This window comes from Labeo rohita, chromosome 21 (assembly GCF_022985175.1).
Source record: "Labeo rohita strain BAU-BD-2019 chromosome 21, IGBB_LRoh.1.0, whole genome shotgun sequence".
NCBI lineage: Eukaryota > Metazoa > Chordata > Actinopteri > Cypriniformes > Cyprinidae > Labeo > Labeo rohita.
Window position 1 is genome coordinate 17,444,298 of NC_066889.1, and position 22,042 is coordinate 17,466,339.

A 22,042-nucleotide genomic window follows, 5' to 3' on the forward strand; every position below is an offset into this window, starting at 1 on the left:
TGTTCCCTTTTGTCACTACCGAAACAATGACATGTTTCGGTCGTGACTGTTACAGTAGTGAAAATTTTATGGGATAACACCCAAAAAAACTACCGAAACTTGTTTTAACCACTCGACCAAATGTCAAGTGACAACTTGACCAAAATTTGACCAAATGTTTTGATCATGACTTGTTTCGGTAATGACATTTTTATGGACTAACACCCCAAAAAACAAAGATGTCACCACTGAAATGTCACCAAAATATTTAGGTCTTGACTTGTTTCGGTAATGACATTTTTATGGAATAACACTCAAAATACCAAAGATGTCACCACCAAAACTTCACCAAATGTTTCGGTAATGACATTTTTATGGAATAACGCCCAAAAAACCAAAGATGTCACCACTGAAACTACACCAAATGTTTCGGTCGTGACTTGTTTCGGTAATGACATTTTTATGGACTAACACCCAAAAAAAAAAGATGTCACCACTGAAACTTCACCAAATGTTTCGGTCGTGACTTGTTTCGGTAATGACATTTTTATGGACTAACACCCCAAAAAACAAAGATGTCACCACTGAAATGTCACCAAAATATTTAGGTCTTGACTTGTTTCGGTAATGACATTTTTATGGAATAACGCCCAAAAAAACAAAGATGTCACCACTGAAACTTCACCAAATGTTTCGGTCGTGACTTGTTTCGGTAATGACATTTTTATGAAATAACACTCAAAAACCCAAAAATGTCACCACCAAAACTTCACCAAAACATTTTAGTCGTGACTTGTTTAGGTAATGACATTTTTATGGAATAATACCCAAAATATCAAAGATATCACCACCAAAACTGCTTCGGTAGTGACAATTTTAGATACTTTTGAACCAAGCTCAAAGATGCTAATCGGCACATGGTTAGCTAGCACAGTTCTGACCAGTTGTACACAATAAAAACTAAATGTTATGGGATAACTCCCAAAAAAAAATGTGTTTAATTATAGAAAAATGGTGTACAGTAGTGTCATAGTGTCTTTACACACAGATACACACAGATTTTTCATACTTTTAAACACATTTACCTCAAAATGATGGGGTCTATCTACTCAGCATGTAGCTATGAGAGAGAGTGACACATAAATATTTCCTGATCATAAATGTAGGCATGTAGTTAAAATCAGTCTCAGCCAATGGATTAAAACTTACACTGTTTCGGTAGTGACATGAAAATGTGAGACACATTTTTTTTTACATAAAGTTGAGTAATTAAAAGAAAATATAAAATACATATTTTTTTGAACTTCACTTTTTTTTAAAAAATCATAAAGATATTTTTAAAAACAACAACGGAATAAAATGCAAAAAATTATTTTTAATAAGTTTTAAATTTAGTGGTTAGGTTTCAGGACAGCCGCCTCCCAGTCGCAAGAATCCACTAAATGATGATTTTTTAAATATATAATAAGCTGATGATAAAATGATAATAAAATGAAATGATAATAAAATATTATTGTGGGTTACAATAAATAATAAAACGGCCTTATATAAAAGATTTTAAATGTGTTTTTGTTGATTGTGAGACACCAATTCTGTAGAATGGCCCATATACTGTAGTCAGAACCTGCCTTGCTCTTCCTACATTTTCACATTAAGACAAACATCCAGACATAGAGAAGAACTGAAACTTTATCGATCCCCTGTCACACATTAGGAGAAACTGTGGGATACACATCAGAATTAAGTTGTTCATCATCATAAAATTGTCAGTCACCCAGTGAGTAAGTCCTTCTTGAATTTTTTAATCACTTGGAGTAGCTCATAAATAGTCCCTCTCTCACTGCCAGGTGAGAACGTGTGCCCAGTTTTCCTTCACTTTTTCCCACCTTTCCAAATTAACAAATGGTGAAAGAATGAGTTAGCAGGAAAATTTGCTATTAGATTAATTCCAGTCCAAACAGTAAGGTGAAACACTGGCACACATTACAGCAGTTGAAGAAAACATTGAGTAAAGATGTTCATAAATTTCCAGAGTCTCCCCAGAACATTATTTTCCAATAGGCATCCGCCTAAACTTCGCCAGCGTATAACGGCCAGAAAGAGAGAGAATTTATTGCTTGGTTCATGGATTGTCTTAAAAAAACAACAAACAACAAAAAGGGATTTAGGGTTTAGCTGGAGGAATGACGATGATGGGTCTTTGTAAAACCAGCCTTTTGGGTGCAGATGGACAAAACCTTTGCTGAATGGATGGAGTCTCTCTGTGAGATTGTTGACGTCGGTTCATTTATTCCGCTGAAAGAAACAGATCCTCAAGGAACGAGGCGCACTGCTCCGTTCAGAGGGGTTGTGGGAGAGTCTGGGGATTGTTGCCTTTGATGTGCTGTTTTCATGGAGGAAATATCAGAAGCAGAGTGAGCTGACTTTGTTGATGGTGCAGTGTGACTCCTGGGAAATAGTTTAGACAACTTCATAAAGGCCAAATCTACTGTAAAGACACTCCCTTTTATTTTTGTTCTCAGTTATCACCCTATTTTTTGAGTTCTTTTCCTTGCATGCTGTGATCAGCAATGCCCTGGAGATAAAATATTAATTTCTCTGTCCAATAAATCAAAATAACAGTAGGGGGAACAGTAGGAGTAGCGTAGCTTCACTTCTTTCTTTACTTTCTAGCTCCTACCATCTAGATAAATGAGTGAACAAAAGCTTATCCTGGCTGGATTGAGACAAGACGGAACGTCAACAAATTGCTGATCTGGCATAAATGGGGTGGAGCTATTAGCCGCCCACTGCATTTGTTGTTTGGCAGGATTAGCTTGTTAATTTCTATATGTCCCAATTAGACTCAGACCAAGACGTAATGGCAATGGGGTGAGGGGCTTTCTTGTAGCTTTGAGGCAAGAAAAGCACAGATTGGACTCTAAAAACCTTTAAAAAGGGGCTGAGCGGATTAGCAGGGGGTACAGGGGGATTAAGTCTGATGCTAACAGAAAATTAGCGCCTATTTGTGAGACTGGACCAACAAGTGGGACAACTTACGACGACAATCTCTCCACTAAGTAACAGAGGTGTTAAATAGAAACCCAGCTTTTCTTTTCTTCACAAATTCGATGAGATGCGGTCATTTGCTGTTGCTATAACATTAATAAGTTATGTGCTCATTGGTACAATTGGCATTAAATTTTGAATGCGTTTGAATGTTATGTTTGATATGAGCTGAGGCTTCTGCCATATATGAGGAAATTAGTCCAGTCATGTGTCAGGTTAACAATAGCCATTTGTCATGAAACTTAAAATCGCAATGAAATGAAAGTAGCAACAGATATTTTTAGTGAAGTACATCTACGTGTAACAGATTATTGAAAAAAAAAAATGTTTTGTGTTAACTTTGTTTTATGCATTGATTGTTGATTAGATTTAGTTTAACTGCCTTACTTATTTTGAATAATGAATTACTTTGTGACTGTAAAAAAAACTATGTTCTGTTATGCTCTACCTTATTTTTCCCATAATAGAGGGGATTTGTAAATTTAATGTGTCTGGCTTCTGGTCTCATCCGCTTCCAGCTATTTTTAGCTGTACAAAACAGCTCAGTTTGCTGCTTAATATTCCAGACTGGTGTTTCTTACCAAGATATCTTAATTATAAACACTGGTTTGTAGTGCAAACAGTTTTACCGTTTAATGCACTTTGTTATTCTTCTTGTTATTTCCCTACAGCGGCTAATGAACCGTAAGAAAACAGCATTACCAGAAAACAGCTTACTTCCACATTGAAAAATAAAGTCAATATATGATGAGGGTTTGCACTTACGTCATGGTTTGGTCAGTTACCCAGATGCGTGGCCATATTGGAGATACTCAGATGTAAACAACAGCATGGATTGCACAGCCCTGGTGAAAAAAACAGCATATGCTGGTAGGTATGTTTTGATGCTGGAATGCTGGTTAGGTAGGTTTTAATGCTGGTTTAAGCTGGTCCTTTTGCTGGTTTATGCTGGTCCTTAGCTGGTTTAAGCTGGTCCTTTGCTGGTTTTTGCTGGTCAAGGACCAGCAAAGGACCAGCTTAAACCAGCTAAGGATCAGCATAAACCAGCAAAGGACCAGCTTAAACCAGCTAAGGACCAGCATAAACCAGCAAAGGACCAGCTTAAACCAGCATTAAAACCTACCTAACCAGCATTCCAGCATCAAAACATACCTACCAGCATATGCTGTTTTTTTCACCAGGGAGCTAATGTATTATTGAATGTTATTCTGCTAATTTATGCTGTCTAAACCACGAGAAAACATATGGAAGCTGCTAAATCATATAGAGAAGGACTTAGTAAGCAGGAAAGGGTGCAATATTTTGACAAACTAAACAGGTGGTAAAGATACGTAGGAGCAGTATTAATTAAGATATTAGCCTAATATGTCACCTGCCTGACCAGACATGATAAGAACAAACATAAATGTCAAGATTCTTGCCCTGGAAATCCTGGTTCAGTTCAGCCGGTCACAAACGGCTTTTGTTCCTCAAACAGATTTTTGAACTCTTCTCCTTAATATGTTATAACTTTTTTTTTAATACTCCAAATGTTTTTCCCGGTCCAACCGATTAGTACAGCCCAAATGTCACATGACAATAATTGACCGTTTTCAGCAGCAGTAATCAGCAAATAATGCAATTTTCGTTCAGTTCAGTGGCATTGTTTATGTTCAGTGCCGCCATTGCATATGCATACTCGATGCGTACTCGAAAATAGCATGTCACCAGACAGAAGTCTTGTCATTTTACTAGAAAACCGAGTTATGTCAAAAAAGTTTTTAAAAAAAAGGAACAAAAGAAACGTACATGAATCGCATGCATTTATAAAATAGAGTGGGTTTTCATTTCATACCGACTCTATTAAACAGAAGGTGGCGCTATAACAGGGAAAACATGTCAAAATACATGCATTGCAATGCTTTTACAGCGAATACAATCATCAGTGTGCATGGATTTGTGTTAACAAATATTGGTAAAACAAAACAGTTGCTTTAGAATATGAGCATATCTTCCTGGAAAGGACTCCCATAAATTACTACTTCCAGCTAGGCTACATTTGTTTTTATGTGATGTTTTGTCAAATATATATGTGTAAATGTAAACAAACTAGATGATCAGCCAGCTACTTTTGTCTATCATCTTATTTTGCAAATAACGGTTTGCATGGACCACGCTTCAGGTGAGACTACACACCCCCATACCGGAGAGGCAGAGTGGTACGGTCCAGACGCAGCCTTTTCCCTATGGAGTTGTTGCTGAGGAGCTTTCAGAGTTTCGGGGAACGAGAGAAGCGAGAGCACGGGCGGCGATATGGCGCTGACAATGACTGCCCATTATCTCAGGAATAACCCGATTCACCCGGGACTGAATGTTCGAGTTCCTGCTCATGCTGTCATTTGTGTCAGGTAGGTTTGATCGTGCCTTATTTGCTGTGTCGTGAGCGCGCAAAGCCTTTGGCAAAGTTTGAGGGAATATCCAGCGGTCTGTGGAAAGTACTGAGCGCGTGCACATGATGCCGTCCAGGCTCACGGACACAGTCCTTCAAAACGTCACCGTGCAACGTCGTTTGCACCACAAAAAGTTTCTAAAACTTCATTTTAGCTGATTTCGTTTAGGGTAGCTTTAAAATGCCTTCCCTGGAAATCAAATCTAGCCACCTTAATTAAGCAAAACCGTTATTTTCCAGTAAACTAACGTTATGCTGATTGTGGGAACGCAGGAATCTCGCACGATGACTGAGATTCAGCTGCCATGGAAACATCCTAGCAGAAACTGAAAAACAAACACTCGCTGTTTTTTTTTTTTTGTTTTGTTTTTTTTTTTTTAAATATAGATATATAAATAAACATTTATTTCTAACCAAAATTTGTTAAAGAACAGTCGGATACTCAAAGTAACCCCTTGACATTTATGTTGGCAGTGGAATGCTAGTCATTGTTTGCCAGCTCGTAATCCATGCCAAATGTTGCGCTCTTTGTTTGTTTGTTTGTTTTTAGCGTGCAGTTGTGTTCGTAGCAGAAAAATAGAGATCGTTCTTATTATCGTTTGTTGACTGAAAATTAATTTAAAAAATGGACTGAACTAGAAAGTTCAGTGAAAGTGAGCCACACATATTAGCCATTTACAGTTTCTAGTAACTTCATTATAAGTATTTTATGTAAGTGACCGAAGTTTGACATTTGCTTTGCTAGGCGCTTATTTGGTTTTGCAATGCAGCTGGCTAATAGAATAGAACAGAACAGAACATAATAGAATGGGAAATTCATGTTGGACAACCATAACATGGCAAGTACACAACATTAAACTCACATAGCACAGTACATGGTATACAATAGATTACACATAACCAAAATATATGAAACAGCTACAGTATACCAATGTAGCACTCATTTTTGCAGATCACTGTTGAATAATGTAACCACAGTTGGTACAAAAGAACAAGAAGTAGAAACATGTTAAAATTCTCATGTAAAATGTAACCCTGGATCACAAAACTAGTCGTAAGTAGCACGGGTTTGTAGCAATAGCCAGAAAGAATTGTATGGGTCAAAATTATTGATGCCAAAAATCATTAGGATATTAAGTAAAGATCTCTTTCCATTAAGGTATATTGTAAATTTCCTATTGTAAACATAATTTTAATTTGTAATATGTATTTCTAAGAACTTAATTTGGACAACTTTATGGGTGATTTTTCTCCTTATTTTGAATTTTTGCACCCCCAGATTCCAGTTATTCAAATAGTTGTATCATGGCCAAATATTGTCCTGTCCTAACAAACCATACAGTCAATGGAAAGCTTATTTATTCAGCAAAGTTATGACTTATGACTGGTTTTGTGGTCCAGGGTCACAAATATGTGTCAGCCGCAACAATTTTCTTAGCTTGTCTTAGAACACATACCTCACATATCTCCCGTATTGGTCGATTGGTCGTTTGGCCTTCCAACCTACAATTTTTAGAGCAGTATGTACAAGTCAAACAAGTTTCGAGTAAGATTTTGATTGGACAGTCTGGTTTCCATACCATGTTGTTATACCATATCATATCAAACTCTCAAAAACAGACTGACAGAACAGAAATAAAATGACATCACTGCTGAAAAATGCATTTTAAGGTTACTGCCTGGTTTCTAGCTAGTCTGAGGCGGTTTTTAGCTGATCATACCTGCAACCTTGCAGTTAATTTTAAACAAGATTTCCCTACAGGCACAATTCTCGTTGACAGTTAAACTCGTTCTGTCCCTGTCCGGGTGTCTACGAGCACACCTGTCACGACCGCAGTTGCCTTCTTTTAGCAACGGGCTTCAGCTGTGTATCATTTTGCAGCTGTAGGGGACACATGCAGGCAGAGGTCAGACCACAACACAGCACTCCGGCTCGTGCACAGTGGGGCGGTATCCATAGTGACCGGTTTGTCTGCACGAGACGGCGTCCTCGCGCCCGATCGATCCCTCACTCGCTCATTCAAAGCAAATTCCAGCATTTGTCGGACCTTGGGCACGACAACAATTGCCGCTTTTGTCTGTGACTTGTTACAGTAAACGTTTGGACTGAGATGGAATGCTCTAAAGATTTACTTTGTAACTTTCTGTCTGTCATTTGCATTTTTATTGGTGCAGAAGCAAAGGTTGGGACTTATTCTTAGTATTTCGTGACTTATAAACATCCTGAGACAAATGTCAGGCCAGACGCCCTGCTGACGCTAAGACCTTGTGTCCGGAGGGGTCAGCCACTGCGTCTCCTGTCTTTAGGTTTGTCCAGACATGGTGTGGTCGTTCGCTGCACTGCGGTGAGTGATGGCGGCAGGGGAATGAGGAGAGAGAGGAGGAAAGAATAACAGTTAAAATACCACACAGGAGCTGGGGATTAGCCCTGGCATTCCACTCTGTGTATCCCACCCTCCCTCCTTCCCTTCGCTCCCGGTCTTTCTCTACCTCTCTCTTGCTCGGACCGCTCCATCTCATTCATGTCGTCTTAATTGCTTTTCTCTCTCTGTCTCTGTCACCGTGTTCCATTTTTATCCCTGAATCAAATTGGTTGGTTAATAACTTGGACTTTAAATTTTCTCCCAGGCCTTTTTCTTTGTTAAAGGCAGATTTTCTCCACGCGTCATGTTATTTCAGTCGAGTGATATCAGTATCTAGACCTTTTGTATAGATATAATGGTACTTTCTATGAATAGGCTACACTTAGGAGTCCCATTACTGAGCTTGAGGTACAAATTCCATGTTTTTGTTACAGATGATTACATTTCCAAAAGTATTGTCTAGCACAAGAGCAACAAGTATGAATGGTAAGTAGTTTTAAATGTATCAAATGTCAGAAATAGGGATGCACGATATTATCAGACCAATATTGAAATCGGTCGATAATGGCTTTAAATGTAAATATCGGCATTGTCCCAATATGAAAAATTATGCCGATATGTCTTGCCGATAAGAGGAATAATTCACATGTGCTCAGGGCATGCTAGTGATTAGATCATGTCAGCAGTGTGGCTCATTCTTGAAGCAAAGTTTTTTGATGATTAGATTCATTGTTTTGGATCATTGCAAGTACAGAATTAGCTGTTTGGTGTGCCATAGAGTAAACAGCAATAATATATTCAGCAGCAGTGGCAGCCTCCCATTCCGTATGGGGCGTTGTTGGTCTACTTCTAATCAAATGAAAGTGAAATACACAAATACCATTTAGACTGTGTTTCTGATTAAATAAAGCACTGATTGAGTATGTTTTGATTTAAGGTCAGAATCTATAGCTTGCATAAATGAAAAAAAAATCACAAACATGACACTTGCAAATTAAATAATTTTATATATACTGATTTATTCATTAATGTGTAATGTTATATTTCTTAAAACTAATTTTGAGCTCTAAAAGATTTTCAGAATTTTTACAACTCTTTTGTTTTAGACCATCTACAAATGTTAAATCTTAAAATAAAATGTTAAGGCTACCGCTGCATTTTTATAAATAAATAAATTAATAAATAAATGCAGCAATTGATATATAGTTTATTTATAGCTATTTACAAAGCTTCAGTGTAATGTCATTATAAATATTTAAACTTTATTGTTGTTTATTTAATTCTAACAAATAAGTTGTTGTTAAAAACTAACCAAAATTAAAAATAATTTGCTTATAATTTCTGCATCGGAGACTTGGTGTTGTTTCCAAACAAAAGGAAATATATCGGTATCAGCTATCGGCCAAAATAAGTTAAAAAATATCGGCATATCGAATATTGGCAAAAATCCAATATCTTGCATCCCTAGTCAGTACTGACAAAATGTTTGTTTGTGTCCCACATCTGAGGTCTTTCCTTACTTATTTAACAATTAAAATTGTGCAATAGATTAATAATTTTGAAATATGTTTAAATTGTAGTAAAAAAAAAAGTGTACAAATACCATGGTTAAACTATGGTTAGTGTAGGAAGGCCATGGTTAATTTGTGGTTACCATTGTTTAACTATAGTAACCATGTTTTTTTGCCCTTATTTGTAGTAAAAAAGGGTGAAAAGTCCAGCGTATGTCACCAGAGAGGAAGCTGTAGTTTAAAAAAAAAAAAGAAGAAAAAAAATCCCGTTCTGCCTAAGCATTTGATTCGAGGAGTGATGGTTTGTATTGTCACATGCTACACACTAGACTTGAACAGCCAATATTATAAATTCATATTGACGACATGGAAAAAAATAAACTTCTGTTACCCAATTGTGTCAGCCAAAACCTTTTTTCCACAAATAGGGTCTAATCTGGAACCACTACGCACCTTCTGGTCTGGAAAAATCAGCACTCCCCCGGGGGCCTCAAAGGAATAGTCCAACCAAAATTGAAAATTCTGTCATTAATTACTCACTCTCATGTCGTTCCAAACTCGTAAGACCTTCGTTCATCCTTGGAACACAAATTAAGATGATTTTGATAAAAATCAGAGAGCTCTCTGACCCTCCATATTCGGCAAGGGTTCTACCACATTCAGAGTCCAGAAAGGTACCAAGAACATCAACCAAATACAAATAGTCTATGTGACATCAGTGGTTCAATCATGATTTTCATTTTTGGGTGAACTAACCTTTTACATTCATGCCAATTCTGAACCAGGAACTACTAATATTAGAAGCTAATAATATTCGTGCAGAGTAAATTATATAAATAATTTTGTCTTTCTAATTTTTCTTCGACTCTCCTCTCTGTGATCGATAAAAGCACTAAAAGGTGATGTGGGAATTAAAGCATTAGTGGTGTTAAACGCAATCCTTTCAACACTGTCGATCTCTGTTTTTCTCTAGAGCTTAAATCACTGCTACCCGGCCCCCTGAGTGCTCTCGCTTATCAAGACAGAATAGATGGGGCCAGCGGTGCGTTTGCGAGTAGGATCCATCTGTAACATGATTTTATTGATAATGCTTGTGACGTGGAATCTGTGAGGTGAAGTGTTCAATCCGCAAGACCATTAAGGCATCAATACATTAAGCAGCTTCCTTATTCATTGTTTATTCATGAATAACCTATGAAAACATGCATATTCTGTGGTTGTAGGAGTGGAGATTTCTCCACTTTGCCACTCCAGGTCACGCTGCCTTGGAGCGGGGTTGAATAATGAATGACCTCTTTATATAGACCCTTTCATCTGTGCTTGTGAGAGCCTGTCGGCACAGGGGCGTGTGGTGGAGAGTGAGCTCACCTTCTAATGTCGCCCTTTACACCCTCCTAGAGCTTACATAATGACCAGTTTTACATATGTACACTACTGTTACAAAAGAAATTAGTATTTTTATTCAGCAAGGATGCATTAAATTTATAAAGAGTGACAGTAATGACATTTATAATGTTACAAATGATTCGTTTTTTAATTAATGTTGTTCACCAGCTCCTGCGTCAGCAGCGTGCATCAAAGACTTACACAGAAGAGAAGAAATTCTTAAATACAGTTCTTGTGCACAAAACGTATTCTCATAGCTTCATAAAATTATGGTTGAGCCAGTGATGTCTCAGGACTATTTTAATGATGTCCTTGCTAACTTTCTGGGCCTTGAATGTGTCAGTTGCATTGCTGTCGGATTTGATCAAAAATATCTGAATTTGTGTTCTGAAGATGATCAAAGTTCTTACAGGTTTGAAACGACACAAGGGTGAGTAATTAATGACCGAATTTCCATTTTTGGGTGAGCTATCCCTTTAACATGTCATTTTCGACATGAGGAAAATCTGTTTCTGAAGTTTCAATGGTTTTCTTTTGCTAGTCTATAACAAGTTCTTGACTAGCCTAATGCATTTTGCACCTCTCCACAAAAAGTTTTCTTATCTTGTGCCCTGCAGGATCAAGATGAGCTGTCTTTGCAACTGTCAGAAACTGAAAACAGCACTGAGTGCTGCCAGCGATTTCTCCCAAACTGAGGTGCTCTGTAGCGGAAGAACAAAAATAGACAGGTTTTTCTGAAATTAAGGATCACAGGGAGATTTAATAGCCAACAGATCGATTTAAAATTTTGTGACGTTTAAAGAGGGGGTCGATGAGATTTCAGTGCTGTAGAGAATTGGGATTCATTCATCTGTCCCTCTGTTGCAAAAGAGGATTAAGCCCAAGCAATAATGGAGAGGCCAGCTTAGGATGCTATCCGTGTGCGTGCGTGTTGTGATGGTGCTGTTGTTAACATAAGAGAGAAACAAACAGACAGTCGGTGATCTCTAAGTGCAGTTTTCCCCAGTATTAATCTCTGAGATGACCGGCCCAGCTTTTTGCCAGAGCATGAAGGGCAGTCGTGTTTCAGTGACCTCCTCATCAAGCAGCTGTCTCTCTGTGGGTGGGGAGATGAGCTGTGTGTCTTCTATGAGCCTGTGGTCTTTGGTTAACAGTGACATTTTCACCCTGTGTGTAGTTACTAACTTCTTCCTTTGGCTTGATTACTCTCTGCAGCTGTCTGTGGAAGACGGCGGTCATAGATATGTTTCATGATCTTTGCTCGGCTGCTGGTTTTGACTTAGAGGGTGTTATTATGACTCCAAAGGATTTGCATTTTCTGCACTGATTTTGGGAGCAAGTCAAAGAACATGATGAAATGTATTTTCTTTCTTCTAAAAATTGGCCTGTAGCGATATTTCTGATGTTATTTGTACGTTTCGTGACACTTTCAAAGTGAAATGTCCAGTGAGTGGCACTACATACGTGTTTGGTTTTACTCAAAACAGATGAATGTAAATCTGGCAACGTTTTATGTTGGTTGTTATATGTATCTAGGCAGAGAAATGAAATGTCTGGTGAGTGTAATGCTCTATCGTGTTTGAAAATAGCATACCACCTACACTAATCTCTACCTATAGCCTAACCAAAAGCAAATGTGAGATAAAAACACATTTGCTGAAGCATCCATGTAGTTTTACCTAGGGTGGACAATAAATCGGAAATTCAGAACCTCTAACTGACGTAATTTCTCGCGTAGGTTATTTCATTTTTTAATCCTGTTAATACTTTCCCCTTTAAAACATAAAACCATGCGTGTAGTTGGAGCTATACATTGCACTTGCGTCTTTTTGCGGCGTCTCACACGTGAGTGGCGCATTTAAGATGCCGTGCAGGGTTGCCAGGTTTTCACACCAAAATCCGCCCAATTGCTACTAGGGTTGCAAAATTCCGGGAATTTTCAAGACTGGAAACTTTCCATGGGAATTAACGGGAATATATGGGAATTAACGGGAATTAATGGGAATATATGGGAATTATTGGGAATAAACTAGGAATTTGCAAAATTGCAGGAACTGGGAATGTAAGAAAAACTTGCAGCATAATCTTGGATAAAACAACCAGGTTTAATGCAATTTTAGTTTAATTTCTGACCTACACACTGCTCAGTCACATGCACACTACTTACTGCAGGGCTGTTAAGGCCACACACCCTACATCCACTGTACATTCCTCTATAACATGCACAGATCAAACTATCAAAATATATTATGGTTAGTGTTCATGTAAATTACATAAATATTACAAAAATATATATGTTTAAAACTTCCTTGTGCTGTGTGTAAGCTACTGTGCAACTAAATTATGCCATTGTTAAAACAAATACACTGGCTGAGCAAACATTTAGGTGAGATAATAATAATTTAAAAAACAGTCTAAAAACGACCCTCCCCCACACAGTCCCCCTAGTAGTCACCTAAGGGGGGAATTCCCCCCCATTTTCTCTGAAGGCACAGTTGCTGCAATTGAGCCCAAGGGCTACATCTAAATTTTGATATTACTTATGTAAAGTAAGTAAGTTTAGGTAAGTTTAACTAGCAAAAACCAAAATGTTTATACAGTATATCTCATGTCCCAGTGTTTATACAGTAGCTGGCCAGTAAATCAGATATGAACAATCTAAGCTAGTTAGCATTATTTCATTTACTATTTAGGAAGTATCATGTGCTAGCTAGCTTAAGTTGCAGTGCTATTCCTTATACCTTCTGCTAGCCAGTTTCATACAGAAGTACAGAACTGGTCAAAAGTTTGGACACATTCCTATTTTTAATGTTTTCTGAACATCTCTTATGATTTCTTATGTACATCAAGCCTTCATTTATTTTTCAGCAAAAATACAGAACAAAACAGTAATATTTTGAAGTATTACAATTTAAAATAATGGTTTTCTGTTTTAATATACTTTAAAATATAATGTATTGCTATGAAAAAAAGCTGAATTTACTACAGTCTTCACTGTAACATTGATGTAATCCTTCAGAAATCATTCTGAAATGCTGATTTATCAATTTTGGAAACAGCTGTGCTGCTTAATATTTTTTTTAAATTCCCTTTTCTTACAGGATTCTTTAATGAAAAAGAACAGCATTTATTTAAAATATAAATCCTTTTTTAACAGTACAGTACTGTTCAAAAGTTTGGGGTCAGTATGTTTTTTTTTTCAATACTTTTATTAAACAAGGATGTGTTCAGTTAATAAAAAGTAATAGTAAAGACTTATATTGTTAGAAAAGATTTCAGTTTTGAATAAATTATGTTCTTTTTAAGTTAAATCCAGGAAAAAAGCATCACAGATTCCAAAAAAATCAAAAAATGTAATTTTTAAAATTTGTATTAGTTTGCATGCATGTCAGCTTATAATCAAACAAAATGTTGAAATTTATATTTGTTTATGATACAGCTTCTCTAAATTTCCCCAAATTTCCCATTAATTCCCATTAATTCCCATAAATTCCCATAAATTCCCGTAAATTTCTGTTAAATTTCCAAATTGGAATATTTCCAAAATTCCCCGGACAAAGTTTCCATGGAAAGTTTCCGGAAATTTTCCGCCCCTTTGCAACCCTAATTGCTACTCAAAACTAGCCCAGTCACGTTTTGAGGGGGGTCCCCCGTTAAAAATCGAGTTCCTGGGGAATAAAATACATGTTTTTTTTGTCTGGGTTCCCCTGGTAAATTTGCATTTCAAGAGCTAAATATGATGTTATTGGGGTCGCAACCCACAAACATCAAAAACTATCCACGGCAACAGTGTAAAAGTAGCCCAATTCCACAGGAAAACTGTGGACTTGGCAACACTGACGCCGTGTCACCTTATCAGAATTTAAACTTCTACACGCAATGCCGCTAATAAATGTCAGCTCCAATCAGAAGACCCTGGAGGCGTGGCAAACGTTGCAAACTTTTGTTTACAGTAGCAGATTTGAATGCAACGTGGTGGAGTAAGCATTATGCACTGCATTTTGTTTTTTGTTTTTTTAACCATTTCTGTTCACCGCATCTCGCAGTTAATAATCATTCATTAATCGTAACTGAGGTAAAATGTTCAATTAAAGGCACAATATGTATGATTTTTTTTTTTTTAATTAAAATAATAAAAAACTACTAGAATAGTGTTTATTTTTTGCTAACTTGTTTGCTTGCATTATAAGGGTTGCCAGGTTTTTACACCAAAACCCACCTAATTGCTCAAAATTAGCCCAGTTGAGTTTCAAGGCGGGTCCCCCGTTAAAAATCCCTGGTGGATTTGCATTTCAGCGGCTGAATATTAGGGTCGCTTCAACCCACAGACATCAAAAACTGCCCACAGCAACAGTGTAAAAGTAGCCCAATTACGTGGGAAAAGCGCAGACTTGGCAACACTTACGCCGTGTCACATTATCAGAATTTAAACTTCTAGACGCAGCACCGCTCATCAATGTCAGTTCCAGTTAGAAAGCCCGACAAAAAAACTTGTATTTTATTGCCTGGAATGCGAATTTATATTATTTGTAATATAAATTATATGAATATATATATATATATATATATATATATATATATATATATATATATATATATATATATATATATATACACACACACACATGTAAATACATGTAAATGTTTAAATATGCACAGTACACACACGCAAATATATATTATGCACACAGAAACGTTTATTTTGGATGCGATTAATCGCGATTAATCGTTGCCCAGCACTAAAAATAATCCTTCATAAAGTTTGAAAAGTTAAAGCAAATTACAGGGGTGTTCACAGTGGGCTGTGTTTAAATTAATCTTGCGACATAAAAACACTCAAGTCCAAGTCACACATGACATTGAGTGTGCAGTTAAAACTAGATTAGAGTGCAATCTGCTGTTTAAAAACTAAGCTCAGAATTGATTCCAGAAAAAATCCTGATGTATTCGGAAAATCTCGAAATTGATCTACGAGCCACGACGCATCAATTTATCATTGCAGCCCTAGTTTCTACAAGTCTTTGAACTCTTTTATCAAGTGTTGTGACTTGTGTTTGCGGGAGTCATACCTGAGCACCCATACCTTGCAAGTGCAATGCTGTACCAGGTGGGCTACCGAGCAAGTTTACTATAGCACAAAAGCTATACATATGGAGCTGGTCATGTGATGCAAACATGAAAATTTATTTGTTCGCAAATTATGTATGGGAAAAGTGTTTTGAGGCCATTGTGCAAGAGACTAGTCTGAAACATTCTTCTGTAGCGTGATTACATTTGTTTTTATATGCAGCCGAGTAATGGTTTGCTTATAGATGTCTCTCTACATGAAACTTGCCCAGGAGGAACCGTTTAAACTTCGCAAAACACCTGTAAGTCATTTTGTTGCATGATGTTCTGACATAGAGAGGGGAAAGCGTCAAGAGTGTAGATTTCATGCAAAGTGTAATCCATCCTGACTTGTTTCTTTTCTTAAGTGCTGTTTTGTTGCCATGGCGTCTTTCTCTCCCACAGTTCCCCACCTTTCCTCTTCTCTCAAAGCTGTTTGATTTCGTATCTTGAATGTGAAATTCTATAGTGTTTCCAGAATGATGTATTCTGGCCCAGTTTATGTGTATTTGCTGCATTGTGTGGAGGTTTCAGATATTTCTCAGATCGTCCCAGGACACATGGAAATCCCTAGGGTCTCTCAGTGGGCCCACAGCGCTCCTTACAAAAGGCTGTTTGTGTGTGGTGTGTTGTCACTTCAACCCTCTCTTTGTGTGTGCCCGCAGCCCTGGAAGGTTTTAATGAGAGGCCTATTAAGTTTATGTATGGGTGTTTGATAATTTACTGACAGTTTAGACTTCCACTTAGTAATAGTGCGTGTTATCATATGGCCACTGGATTTTTGTATAACACCCGCATTGTCTGTGGGACAGCGTTATCAGCGATGTTATCGCTATAATATCCTGAAGGCATCGATAGTGACCCTGGAATAAACTAGATTCTTAATGCAAATCTGAAAAACATATATTCACTCTGAAATATTCACTGACGTTTTTGCATTATTATGGATTATAAATGTGTATTTTGACCAGAAGTGGCAGAAGTCTTGTGGATTATTGTGACGTTTTTATCAGCCGCTTAAACTCTTAATTCTGACGGCACCCATTGACTGCAGCGGATCCATTGGTGAACAAGTGATGCTAATGCAAAATTTTTCAAAATCTCTTCCAATGAAAAAAACAAACTCTACATCTTGAATGGCCTGAGGCTAATTCAATTTTCAGTAATTTAGCATTTTTTGGTAAACTATTCCTTTGAGGCAGTGCAGTGTTTGGTTGAGGTGCAATGAAAGCTTTTTAAGCCTGTTTTAAAATGATTGGAATGCAGCGGATTAGAGTCTGATTTAAGAACATTCTCCACACTACACTAGCTGGAGTCGTACTGTAGATTTGACCTGATGCTGAGGTCATTGTTAGTGATCAGTACACGTTCATACGATTCTGGTGCGGAATTTTTCACATGGAGCCACGGTGGTGTTATTTTTAATTCTCAGTAAAAACTACACTTTATGACCTTCTGTTCTGTTTCACTCTAAATGTGCTGTCTTTTACTTATCAGTGAGCACCAGTCTTTCCTAGTTTTCAGCAAGTCTTCACAGGCACGCTGGGACCGTGAAGTGGTCAGTTGTTTCCCACACAAGCATTGTCTAATATCCAGCCTCGCTTATCAGCGTTTTTGGGTGTGAACTTTGTTTGGCTGTCTGATCCTCTGAAGCAGTCCTCTTCACTGCTTCACTTCATAGTGTCTTGTGTGACATTTTGTATCTTCTTTGGATTACCGCATGCATCGTCATATCATATACAAACAAAAAAACTTAAAGGTCTTCACAGCAACCTGTCAAAATAAAAGTCTGGTTTAACTTGAAGAAACTGTTACAGAAATATATGACTTAATGTAATGATAGTATTACTACTAATACAATTATTAAAGCATTTTTTAAGGAATATTTACCAGATAAATGTAAATGCACACCATAGTACTAAAAATAATGAAATAATACTTTAAAAAAAAATATAAAATTAGTTAATTAAACATGCTATTGATTATTAAAATGTAATGAAAACATTTAAATGTAATCCAGAAAATTAATGGAAAACAAGTATAGGCTGTATAAGTGTAATTTTTGTTGAACTTTTAATAAATTGTGTAAGTTTCATGATTTCAGTTAATTAGATAGACCTTTTCATTAATATTGTTTAATTTAGCTGTTAAAGCTAAGTCTAGAGAAATTAAAATGGGGAGAAAAAATGGAATCCAGAATAATTAAAATGGAAAAATTGGAATCTGGAATTTGGGAAAAATTAAAATAAATTTCATAGGGCCCTGAATATAATTACTTCTAATTCAATTAATTCATCATTCAGTTTGATTCATAATTCAGCAGTTTATTTTTGCTAATTCAGTTCTGTGTTTAACGAAAAGCATTTGGTTATTTAAATACTTGCCAATTGAATTTACTTATTATTTGCTTTAATATTTCTAAATTATTTATTCGTTATGCATTTATTTATTTGTTTGTTTATTTACTTGCTTGTATACTTTGCCTATTTAAAATCTGTTATGGCCAATGCATACCAAATCAAAATTTAAATTATATTTCAAGATTAATGTGTGTGACTTGGCGTTTGGCTTCTTTCGACTTTTTCTTTTAGTTGTAAATACATTTTTTAATTTTAAATAATACAAAATTATAGCATTTTCAGTCATTTTTAATAATATTTACTCTTGCACAAATTGCATATGATAGGTATTTGTGACCCTGGACCACAAAACCAGTCTTAAATAGCACAGGTATATTTGTAGCAATAGCCAACAATACATTTTCTGGGTTGAAAATGAAAAAATCTGGGTTCTTTTATGCCAAAAATCATTAGGATATTAAGTAAAGATCATGTTCCGTTTTTTAAATATCTCGGCCAAATATTGTCCTAACAAACCATACATCAATGGAAAGCTTATTTATTCAGATTTCAGATGATGTATAAATCTCAGTTTTAAAAAATTGACCCTTATGGCTGGTTTTGTGGTCAAGGGTCACATATGACCTGCAATTTCATGTACATGTCCATGTGAAAATATCGTAGAGACAGACATGAAATTACAGAAATTAAATAGGATTTTGTTTATAAATGTTTTAAATAAGTTAAGATAATAAAATAAGACACTTGATTCATTCAGATGATTTGAAAACTGTAATTATATCGATCTGTCACTAGTTTTTTGGCGGTGTGTTTGAACGACGTGTCCCAGTTCAGCCGGAGGATAACAGTCTAGCCACCTTTTTTTGGAAATGATTCACCTAAAATCCTTCCACTGTGGACGCACACGTGCTTTAATCATTCATGGAAATATCTAGATTGCAGCCCAGATCCTGATCTCCATTCGGCCTGGTTGGAGCACTCAAACTCTACAGTATCTTAGCGTGCTGGCGTCTCTCCCCTTTTTTTTTTTTTTTATAGCGTTCCACCGATGGAGTCCTTCCTGGTTTTCTCATTTTGTCACTCTGGAATGCACACGCTCTGAAACGCAATTCTGACAGCCACACCAGTCAAGGATCGCTGTAATTGTTCTTCCTTTCTTTCAAACGTACTGGAACGTTATACAGCGACTGTAATTATAAAGGCTGCCGAGCTCTTCGCTGCTGACGTCACTGAATGGCTTCGGTCTGATGTGGCAGAGCCTTTGCTGTCATGATTGCAGGCAAATGTGAAAGTCTGCATACTGTTGTCATCATCCTCATCTTTGCATACCATTGTTGTCATCTCATACACATAAGGGACTTTGAAGTTCTTGGAACTCATGGTTTAACATTCCTCCTCTGATTTCTTGATGTGAATGCTTTGCCATTGATGCCTCCAGGAGACAACCTTTTAACTTCGGGGACTGCAGCACCGGAAGTCTTTTGATTTCGTGAAGGGCCCGTGATTGAAAGACCGTCAGCGTTCGCTTGAATTGCAGCACTCATCTATTTTATCTTCATGTGTTTTTCATCCGTAACCATGTGCAGAGAATCTGACTGCTGCATCCCACCCAAGTGCATCTGTCTCCTCTCACTCTTTAATTAGACAGTCCCTCAGTGCTGTTCAATTGGAGCTTATGAAAGAAAGTCTTTTGGGCTTTAGCACAGGCGTGTGTGGTGTGCATGCACACTCAGACACACTCAATAATATATAAATATATGTATGTTTGATTGATTTAGACAGCAGGCATGTTGTCTGGATTGAATTTAATGAGATTAAAAGACAATGGTTTATAATTAGAGGTGCAGAATATATCATTACCATATCTGTTACTGAACTATAGACATACTATAGGCATAATTCACCCAAAACAATTTGTCATTAATTCATCACCCTCATGTCGTTCCAACCCCGTTAAGACCTTTGTTCGTCTTCAGAACACAAAGTAAGATAGTCCATGCAACTGACATGTTCAAGGCCCAGAAAGATATTAAAGGAGAAGTTCACATCCAGAATGAAGATTTACAGATAATGTACTTACCCCCTTGTCATCCAAGATGTTCATTTCTTTCTTCAGTTGTAAAGAAATTCTGTTTTTTAGAGAAATATTTCGGCATTTTTCTCCATATAGTGGACTTCTATGGTGCCCCGAGTTTGAACTTTCAAAATGTAGATCCCAGCTGAGGAAGAAGGGTCTTTTCTAGTGAAATGATCAGTTATTTACATAAAAATAATGCAATTTATATACTTTTTAATGTCAAACGCTCGTCTTGTCTTACTCTGCCTGAACTCTGTTTTTTCCGGTTCATGACAAGTTAGGGTATGTCGAAAAACTTCCATCTCATGTTCTCCCTCAACTTCAAAATCGTCCTATATCGCTGTTTTACCTTTTTTGTTAAGGGTGTTTGATCTTCTTTGCATGTTCACTTTGTAAAGACTGGATCGGTACTTCTGCAGCAATGTAGGATGATTTTGAAACGAATTTTGAGGTTTTCCGACATACCCTGTCTTGAACCATAATACACACACTTCCGTTTGAGATTAAAAATATTTAAGTTGTATTTTTTAATGAAAATAACCAATCGTTTCGCTCGATAAGACCATTCGTCCTCGATTGGGATCGTTTGAAGCTGTATTTAAACTGCATTTTGGAAGCAGTCCATTATATGTAGAAAAATCCTGAAATGTCCAAAAACATCATTTCTTTACGGCTAAAGAAAGACATGAACATCTTGGATGACAAGGGGGTAAGTACATTATCTGTAAATTTTTGTTCTGGAAGTGGACTTCTCCTTGATCATTGTTTAAATATAAAATTTTGAATATAGAAATATGATTTAAATAAAAAAAGATACTTTAAAAATGACACTAAAACTGCCAGTAGGTGGCGGCAAGTCACTGATTTAATTACTGAATCATTCGTTCATTTGATTTGTTCAAACGGCTGATTTCTTCAGGAATAAAGCAAGTGTCTTTATGAATAGGAAATTGAATCATTGACTCATTCGTTAAAAAAAACGCACATTCATTCATAAACGAAACACCGCTGTTTGAATGGAGATGCGCAGTGGCTCAGTTGTGACAATTTTTGATGACGAAATAGAGCAAAATCAGTCAATACTGTTATAGTCAGACAATGTAATTACTTTATATTAACTACTTGTTTATTTACCTGTTGTAGTGAATCAATATCTCATTTACAAACTCCCCTTAAAAATCTGTCACTTATCTTAGTTCATCACGATCTCACCACAGTTCCATTATAATCAACAAAGCTCTGCACAGTGAATCTCTTATTTATACTCTCTCTACACTTTATGAACGGATTCATGATATGTCTGTGATACATTACTCAACATTGCAAAAACACATAGAAACCTTTGAAGCTCCCCTCAGCGCAAACACAAATATGCTGATCGGGTCAGTCACACAAGTGCTCCTAAATATTTTTTCATAGTTGCGCAAATGTCTTCCAAGCTGTTTATGGTTTATGCTAATAGGGCAGAGATTGTCACAAATGGGCGGGATATACTTATGGAGAATCTGGAATAGCGTGTTTAAAAACACTGTTTATGATTTGTTAGGACTATAACAAAAATGAATGGGTGGATTTTTACCCTTATAGGCTGGTTGTTTTCACACACTGCAGACACACAACTGTTCCAACACCTTATAAAAGTTATTTTTGCATAATAGGTTTCTTTTAAAAGTATTATCAGTTCCTTAGCTGCAAAATCTGAATCTTGTAGGGAACACAGCTTTACCACACTCTGTATTTGTTGTATCTGACTCATTATGTGTCGACATGCAACATAGTTTCCT

General features: G+C 36.7%; 1 protein-coding gene across 3 annotated transcripts in view; it reads left to right on the forward strand.

Annotated features, from left to right (window-relative positions):
• The first annotated feature begins 5,194 nt into the window (after positions 1-5,194).
• nectin3b (nectin cell adhesion molecule 3b) overlaps positions 5,195-22,042 on the forward strand; it is an 87,775-nt gene continuing 70,927 nt past the window's right edge. For 2 of the 3 annotated variants that reach the window (XM_051093228.1, XM_051093227.1), the window contains exon 1: positions 5,195-5,414. In XM_051093228.1, the coding sequence (XP_050949185.1) occupies positions 5,378-5,414 (37 nt within the window). In that variant the 5' untranslated portion in view covers positions 5,195-5,377. The remainder of the gene's footprint in view (positions 5,415-22,042) is intronic. The other variant, XM_051093226.1, reaches the window with a different exon arrangement.